Source organism: Tenrec ecaudatus, chromosome 2, assembly GCF_050624435.1.
Source record: "Tenrec ecaudatus isolate mTenEca1 chromosome 2, mTenEca1.hap1, whole genome shotgun sequence".
Taxonomy (NCBI): Eukaryota; Metazoa; Chordata; class Mammalia; order Afrosoricida; family Tenrecidae; genus Tenrec; species Tenrec ecaudatus.
Window position 1 is genome coordinate 175,515,814 of NC_134531.1, and position 9,329 is coordinate 175,525,142.

At 35.3% G+C, this 9,329-nt stretch overlaps 1 protein-coding gene across 1 annotated transcript in view; it reads left to right on the top strand.

The window, feature by feature from the left end:
- HMMR (hyaluronan mediated motility receptor) overlaps positions 1 to 9,329 on the top strand; it is a 35,854-nt gene extending 26,525 nt beyond the window's left edge. The window contains exons 8-17 of the mRNA XM_075541927.1: positions 1,060 to 1,134; positions 1,253 to 1,431; positions 2,335 to 2,483; positions 3,605 to 3,819; positions 4,905 to 5,048; positions 5,780 to 5,926; positions 6,022 to 6,121; positions 6,747 to 6,923; positions 7,656 to 7,818; positions 8,518 to 9,329. Of these exons, the coding sequence (XP_075398042.1) occupies positions 1,060 to 1,134; positions 1,253 to 1,431; positions 2,335 to 2,483; positions 3,605 to 3,819; positions 4,905 to 5,048; positions 5,780 to 5,926; positions 6,022 to 6,121; positions 6,747 to 6,923; positions 7,656 to 7,818; positions 8,518 to 8,537 (1,369 nt within the window). The 3' untranslated portion in view covers positions 8,538 to 9,329. The remainder of the gene's footprint in view (positions 1 to 1,059; positions 1,135 to 1,252; positions 1,432 to 2,334; positions 2,484 to 3,604; positions 3,820 to 4,904; positions 5,049 to 5,779; positions 5,927 to 6,021; positions 6,122 to 6,746; positions 6,924 to 7,655; positions 7,819 to 8,517) is intronic.

The window sequence follows — 9,329 nt, forward strand, 5'->3', positions numbered from 1 at the left end:
CTCGTCCTGAAGGGATCATCTGACCTGGATTCCCTGTGTTTCCAGTTCCTATCTGTACCAGTGTACATTCTCTGGTCTAGCCAGACTTACAAGGTAGGTTTGGGATCATGATAGTGAGAGGGGCGGAAACATTTAGGAACTAGAGGAAAGTTGTACATTTCATCATTGCTACATTGCACTCTGACTGCCTGATCTCCTCGGTGATCCTTCTGTAAAGCGATGTCCAGTTGCCTATAGATGGGCCTTGGGTCCCCATCTGTACCCCTCATTCACAATGATTTGAATTTTTGTTATTTGATGCCTGATACCTGCTCCCTTAGACACATTGTGATCACACAGGCTGGTGTGCTTCTTCCATGTGGGCTTTGTTGCTTCTGAGCTAGATGGCTGCTTGTTTATCTTCAAGCCTTTTAAGACCCCAGACGCTATATCTTTTGATAGCCGGGCCCTATCAGCTTTCTTCACCACATTTGCTTATGCACCCATTTGTCTTCAGCGATTGTATCGGGGAGGTGAGCGCACATGATATGCTTTTTTGTTCTTTGATGCCTAATACCTGATCCCTTCAGCACCTCGTGATCACACAGGCTGGTGTGCTTCTTCAGGGCCATGTTTTATGTAAGTGTTGTGAATACAAAGATGAAGTCTATGAGTGGCCTTTGTTTTCCAAGAGACCGTTACCTACTGGAGGAGATGAACACATAAACTACTAAATAAAATGTGGTTTAGAACACAGACTTTTAACTCTGAGGCAAAATTCTATTTTGTATGCATTATGGGAAAAAACTAGGAAGTTATCAAAAGGATTCTAATGCTTACAGGATTCAAGATGATGATGCTCACCATCACTATCCCTGTAACAAAATATGTTTAACAAGATTTTTCATGTCTCCTATTTACATGTAAATCATGTAAGGATTTACAAAATAATGGTTAAGAGTTTCGCTGGACAGCCAGTCTGCCTGATACAACAGGGTCTGTTATATAGTAAACACTATCTGTGATTAGTAAATAAATTAGTATAATATGTACATTTGTGTGTTTTGTTTTTATTTTTAGTGTTTCTATAGAGAAAGAAAAGATTGATGAAAAATCTGAAACAGTGAAACTCTTAGAATACATTGAAGAAATCAGGTACTGTAGTAGTTTTAAGTTGGACTTTATTTTGTTGAATCACGAATGTATTACTTTGATCAATATTGGTTAATTTTCCACACAGCTGCAATATTCATAATAATTTGTTTTAATATAGTTGTGCATCAGAACAAGTGGAAAAGTACAAGGTAGATATTGCCCAGTTAGAACACGATTTAAAAGAGAAGAATCATGAAATTTTAAGCCTTAAGCAGTCTCTGGAAGAAAATGCTGATAGGATGACTAAAGAAGCAGAAGATCTGAGTGCCAGGTGTCAGCGCCTGGACCAAGAAAAAGGTATCACAATATTCTCCTCTTGTCTTGAAATAGATATAGATTTTGAGAAAAAACATCTTCTACGATGTCAAAACACACTTTTAATAATTATCCTAAAAAAAATTCTGTTCCCTATGTGAGAGTTTTTGACTATATGCTTCTCTGTTTATGTGAATATATAGCTTGTCTTGATGGAAATATATGAAATTTTGAAGTTCTCAGCTTTTGAGTAACCAATTGTAACTGTTAGATACTTGAAATAGGTTTTTATTAGATTTTAGAGCCTGCCAAACTTGTTCATTTTTTCCCCCAAATCACCATTCTATAATGTAACTCAGTATAACTGAGATTCTGAACTATGTTCACTTTTATTCTCTCTTAACGAGTATAAAAATCAAACACTTGAAAAGGATATAAAAAAGAACCCTACAGCAAAACAGTAGTAAGGAAATTGTAGTGATTAAATGAAACTACTAATGAAATTGAAATATGAAAGCAGCTCACCCTAGTTAGGATTGTTCACATTTCACACTTTAAGTATACGTGTACATAAAAGAGTTTCTAAACTTAGCCCTTCACCAAATGATTTTTATCAATACATCCTCTTTTGGTTCTTCTTTATGTATTAAATAGCAATTTAAAAGATTCTTTAATTCATCCCACTTTGGTTAAATTAATAACTTTTAACAGTGATGTTGGTGGACTCAGTTTTAATGCAAATCTGTTCATATTCATTTTAGTATTCATTTTAATATTTATTTTAATAAAAATCTTAGAGTTAGTGCCACCCCTACTCCCAAACATTTGATAATACACTAAAAGCAAGGTAATGGAGTACTGTAAGAGTCTGGGTTTCTCATTGTTGATAACAGTATCAAGTCACAGTATTTTTAATGATTTCCCTTTTTTTTTTCCCTTTTATAGAAGATCTTGCAATCAGGCATTGTGAACAAGTTGAAATTCTAAATGCTGAGGTAAAAAACCTAAAAGAGAAGCTTATCATTGAAAAACAAGAACATGAAAAGCTACAACAAAACAAATTGCAAACTGATTCACTCCTGCAACAAGAGAAGGTAGTTTAATACAAACAAAAAATTGTACCTCTTTTGGGTCACAAATTTCTCTACATATAGCCCCAAACCTCTGAGTTGAATGATTTCAAGACTCATGCTTATGATAGCTCACTGCCATAAAGTCGATTCTGCCTATTAGTAATTGTATTGTAGAAAAATGTCCGATGATACAAGAAACAAAACAGATTTTTAAAATCAAAATGATATAAAAAATATTTTACAAAGAACCAAGAAGAAAAATGAGTCCACTAAAATAAACGAGCCTAGGGGTATGGATTAAAAATAGGGACGTCTTAGACGTTAGAATCTAGACAGTAGCGTATATACAGGAATGGGAATTGAGGAAATGGAAATAACTCTGTTTCACTTATGAGTGGCATAAATTAAAGCACTTGATACTATAACACACTCGTGAGAGCTGGGCTAACAAGTCCTTTCAAACACTGATGTGAAGCGTATTGCTGGGGACACTGCAACAATTTAAAAGAATGAAGTGGATCTACACAGATGTTGGTACCTATTTTTATAAATTTTTACAAGTAACTTTTACATACAAAAAGAAATAGCATGTATTTCTCTCTTCCCCCACTCTGCAAAAAGGTGTATATTTATAAACTCTAGAAAGAACCAGAATGTGTGGTGTGTACTAGACCAGTGCATGCTCTCTGGAATGGGAGAACTGGCTTAAGGAAGAAGTAGTCAAAAAATTTTCCACTTTATTTTAATGCTTTTTAAAAAAAACCTGGGAATTTGCATGTTATATGACCTACAAATATTTGTTTACAGCATTGATATTACAGAATAATTTTTATACTATTTTGTGAGAAAAGTACATAACAATCTATTGAAAAACAGATATAAAGTATAATTTTAATTTTTAAAAAGTTTCTGCACAGAGCAAAGACTAGAATGATATTTATCATAGTGTTAATAGGTGTAAGATATAGTTCATGAAAAAATGAGGCTCTTAATCTAGGTTTTTTATATGAGTCACATATCATACAGTTCAGTAGTTCAGTCTAATCTAGTATTCATGCTTCATTAGCTACTGCTTTTTGTTACTCAGTTAAAGTTCAAAATGCCATTTAAAATTATTTTGATGGCTGTCTGTTTGGTTATAGGAATTATCTTCAAGTCTTCGACAGAAACTGTGTTCTTTTCAAGAGGAAATGATTAAAGAAAGAAATTTATTTGAGGAAGAATTAAAGCAAGCATTGAGTGAGTTAGATAAATTACAGCAAAAAGAGGAACAAGCTGAAAGACTAGTAAAGCAACTGGAAGAGGAAACAAAGTCTAAAGCCGAAGAACTAAAATGCCTACAAGAGAAGATACAAGGGTTTGTATTAAGATTTGTGTTATATGGTTTAAAATGTTATACATTCTGTTTAGATATAAGTTCCCCAGAAACTTTTTTCCAGTATATTCTCTCTCTGAATGTTTTGATCACTTATGGGAGTGAGTTAGGTTGGAATGACGTTACAGTTTAGGAATAAACAGAAATAAATTCCAGGATTTGAGACACACAAGTAGGAAAGCCAAAATTATTATCCATGACCTTTCTCGTAAGGCCAGAGATATCACGATACTGAATTTAAGAAACACAAAACCAAGGATCCCAGTGAACCTAGCCGGTCGTTGCTTCCATTTGGTTGTCCTTCTGTAAGTCAGGTCCCAGTGTGTATCTTGTGCCTTTAGATCTCATGCCTCTAAAGTGGGTGAGAAGCCTATTTTTCTGCCAACGTCTTAATTGGATATTGATAAGGTCATTATCTGGCCACACTGACCGAAGTTTTAATTGCCTCGCCAGATGTGTTGGCTGCAGTCCCCGTGGACTCAAGCAGCGCTCCCACCTTCCCAAGACAACGCTTGGTCTTCTTTCCACTCCTCCCTCTCTTTTTCACTTGTGTTGCTCTTTTTTTTTAATATCTGCCAATAATTTCCTCACTTTCCCAATTTTTTGTTCTGTAAATCTTAGAGTCATTCATGATCATTTTTTCTTCCTTAAGGTTCCTTCCCCTACCTCTGTAGCACTTACCAGGAATTCAATACATTATTATCTAGTTTTATGTAGACTGATAGGAAGTATTTTCTTATCTTAATCACAAGATCATAAACTCTTGGACAATAAGTGCAGAAATTGTTTTTTAAGAATTATTTTCATGTTTCGAAAGCTGGTTTTTTATATTTTGCATGCTTCTTGGACATTGTCGGCCTTGGGGGTTTTTTTGTTTGTTTTTTGAATGAACAGTAAATATATGGTATTTAAGCTCATCAGTACTGACCTTGGCACACCAAATTCTTATCTGTAATAAATAATAAACTTATAATGAGGATATTTATACTTCAACTGAAAGTGGATAAACTAAAATCTATCATTTACACTGTATTTAGAAAGCCATTTTGATTTTTTTTTCTAATTAGCTATAAAGCATTAACTAGTGAGCTAGAGGACCTTAAGCTGAAGAACTCCTCACTGCAGGAAAAAGTGGCCAAGGCTGAAAAATGTACAGAGGAAGCTCAACATCAGATCTTGGCAACTGAGAACACAAATCAAGAATATGCAAGGTTTGTAGATGAAATGAAGCAAAATCACACTGGTAGGCTGAGGCAGTACTACAACTTATATTCAAGAACAGAAATTTTACTTTTTAACAGCTGTACAGACGAAAATGATAGGCCTGTAGATTCCTTTCTTGTATGAAGCGCTGGGCATTGTCTTTGGCTTTTAAAAGATCCTCACCTTGGGGTTGTTAAAACTGGGAAGTCATTAGCTTTACAACCCATGCTGCTCAAATATGACCTGATTAACAGCCGAGCACCCCCTCTTTCCACACAGGATCTTTACAGGTTTCACCAACCAAAGCCACTGGTTTCTGACTGGAAACATTATGGGAGCAAGATCCTCACACTGTTTAAACAGGGGGCCAGTTCACTGTCCCTCAGACCGTTGGAGGGCTGGACTATAGTTTAAAAATAACTATGAACAAATTCCTATGCACACTGCACATATCTTATTTTGAAGTAAAAAACAAACAGTAAAACACCCGGCGGGCCGCATGTTTGAGGACTCCTGCGAGTGGCTGGTAGATTAGAACCACTGACCTGTCAGTTAGTAGCCTAAGGCCTGACATGCAGCACCACCAGCATGTTACAGGTTTAAGGGACAGGATTTCAAAGCCCATTTTGGGATAATGTAAATCCATTAACTGGGGGGGAAAAGTGGGCGGGGGGAAGCGAGGGAACAAAAGTAACTGAAATGGTTATAAGTGTTTAATGGACTCTTTCTCAAACCCAAGGATGCTTCTAGATCTGCAGACCAAATCAGCACTCAAAGAAGCAGAAATTAAAGAAGTGACTGTTACGTCTCTTAAAAAAATAACTGATTTGCAGAACCAGCTGAAGAAACAAGATGAAGATTTTAAAAAACAAATGGAAGAAGCAAGGTATTCTAGATTTATCACCTGAGTGGAATGTAACTCAATTTTATTTTTTTCTAAAATTACATTTCCTAATAGTTCATTTTAATTTTTCCAAACAGAAAAGCTGAAAATGAAAATACAGTGGTAGAGCTAACTGAGGAAATTAATAAATGGCGTCTCCTTTATGAAGAATTATATAATAAGACAAAGCCTTTTCAGGTTTGTAAATGAAAACAGTGGTGGTTGCTTTAGGAATTCATTGTGTTCCATTACGGTCACAACAATGACCTGGTTTTTCTAAAAGATTGTTCTACAGGTCATTTATAATTCAATGTAATGTCATTAAAGGAGCCTATCTATAATATTAAATTATTATTGGTAATAAATCTCAATGTAACCTTTATAGATTAATAAAAATCTTCTAATGAGGGATTTAAAGTTAATAGCTTAGAAAGCACTCCTGAAACGAGCTTTCCTAATATAAATTAATCAGTGTATATTTGCACATATGTTGGATCTCTCTCAGTGTTTCTCAGATTAACATGCTGATCTTTTCAAAGAAAAAACTATATAATACCAATTGGGGCACTAGAAGTACAGTATTCAGTTACAATGTACCCCTAGCTGATACAGAGTAGACTAGTTGACAGACTTTCTTTTCCATTTTAATGATCTCTGAAACAACAAAGTTTAAAATATTTCCATAGGGAATTTAGATGGTCTTGAGAATATATCAATACATTTTGTTTCTGTTTGTTTTTTGCTTAGCTCCTTTATGGCTTATGTGAAAGAATAAAGATTTAAGAGTTTTAAATCTTAACCTTGTGAAAAAAATCTTTTTCAGCTGCAACTGGATGCCTTTGAAGCGGAGAGACAGGCTTTGTTGAATGAGCACGGTGCAGCGCAGGACCAGCTGAATAAACTAAGTGATTCCTATGCCAAGTTACTGGGTCATCAGAATCTAAAGCAAAAAATCAAGCATGTTGTGAAATTAAAAGATGAAAACAGCCAGCTCAAATCGGTTTGTTAAAGAAAAATTACCTTCATTAATACTTGGTCTGGGACTATATTCTAATACTCATAGTACAACCAAGATCTTTGGAATTAGAAAAAACTAACATTTTAAGGGAGAATTCATCTCAGAGTTGTGAATTTATTTTATCGTGTTGACCAGGTGGCTGAATGATGGTCTCAGGTTTTGGACTACTTTTCAGTTTGTTGAAAGTTACGGTTTAATTAGAAAACTTCATAAGGCATTATACATCTAATTCTATTTGCAAGGTAACAAAGATATCGATAGAGATATAACGGTAGTGTTCAAAAGTAGCTGTGTGCTTTGAATTCACTTTTATCAGAAACAGACTTACATCTTGAGTGGAACCCCTAACACCAAACCAGCTGTCATCGAATTGATTGTGGCTCGTAGTGACCCTATGATGCAGAATACAACTGCCCGTAGGGTCCCAGGTCTGGAAATCTTTGCAGAGCACGCTGCCATATCTTTTTCCCATGGAGTGGCTGGTAGATTGAATTGTCAACTTGTGTTTGGCAGCATAGCGCTTTAACCACTGCAGCACCAGAGCTCCTCGGCAGATGAGAAGCTAACTGTAAATGACTCATCATTGTTGACACGGCGCTTCAAAGTTATTTTGGAATTCATCACATTAAAGCCTGTCAATAACGGTGACTACACATATCACCAGCATGGGAATAATTGTTCATAATTGTTTATGTACACCTTTTCCTTGGCTAGGAAGTGTCTAAGCTCCGCTCCCAGCTTGCTAAGAAAAAACAAAGTGAGACACGACTGCAGGAGGAATTGAATAAAGTTCTGGGTATCAAGCACTTTGATCCTTCAAAGGCTTTTCATCATGAAAGTAAAGAAAATTTTGCCGTGAAAACCCCATTAAAGGAAGGTAAGGCGTGAATAGATGTCTGGACGTATATGGTCCCTTTAGCTTTGCTGTCATCGCACTCTGTGCACTGGTATACCTTGACAACTTCTGCTGCAAGAGCTCGGATGGGAGGGGCTCTGTGTGCGCGCTGCTTTCACTCTTCACTGCTCTTCCTGTGTCCAGACCCTGCTTGTTCTTCACGCTTCTTTCAAACTACAGCGACCTGCCCTGGCTGTTTTTATTCTTAACATACTAGCCCAAATTAGTGTCTTCTTTGTGTCTTTGTTACATTAGCTTAAGTGCCTGGTAGATCCTTAAGCATTTTCTAATTTGTAGGTTTGGGGAAGGAAATTCTCTCTTTGTTAACCAAATCTGTATTTTTGTTAATCAGAATAGTTAACGAGTAAAATCTTGCTGCAGAACACAAACATCACTTCACCTTTGTGAAAGCAGTCAGGAAATCGGTTTTAAGTATATAAAGATCATTAAATTCATTTCAATTTAAAGTATTGATACTAGAGGAAGGAGGGGGAAAAGGAAGAGCGGATATCTGATATAAAAAGGGGCTCTAGAAAAAAATATTTTGGAATCGATAATGACAACCTATGTACAAATATGTTTGATACAATTGATATGTGAATTCTTAAAAGAACTGTAAGAGCCCCCAATAAAATGAATGATGAGAAATAAAATATTGATCCTTCTTTTTGATAATTCTAGGTAATACAAACTGCTACTGAAGTCCAAGAATCATGCATGTAAACAAGTGAAAATCCTGTTGAAGATGATTTTATTCTATTTTTATTGTTATTATGATGTTTATTATGTTTTTTATACTGTTGTATATAATTTTAACTGCCCATCATTTAGTATGGGGAAAGAGAGTCAACATTTTTATCAATATTCCTTCTGACATTTTATTTTCTGTTGTGACTGCCTCCTTTTTGCTCATATTTATTAATTCATCTTAAATTTTCTAACTGGACTTCTGGCTTATAACTCATCCCATGAAATCAACTTCATTTAAAATACACTGTCATTATCTTATACCTTAGATGGTTTCAAGCTTCTAATCTCCTAGGGTTTTTTGATGGATTCTGGAAGCTTCTTTTTGAATCTACTTTTTTAGTTCAGCAAAAGAAATTGCCTTATTCTTGGATCTACTTTGACTGCTAATAATTATCATTCTGTCCTAAAAGTCATCTATCTGCTCAGTCAAATAAGAAATAAGAACAAGCTTAACTCTACAGTCATCTCTTTCGCTTACAAAAGTCATGGGGGTGTTTAATAATATACTGAAGTTCACTAGGCCCCATCACAAATTAACTAAATTAAATTCTCGGGTTTGGCCTATAAATTTTGACTTAACAAACTGAAGTTAATTTTTGGATACCACTAGTATCTGAGAAATTCCGATTGTAACTTCTTTGGAGAGATTTTTTTTCCTGTTACTTTTTCATCTGCCTCCTGGGTGTTTAGTATTTGCATAGTGTGAAATAAAGCACACAGTAAGCCATTGAACCAATTCTTCA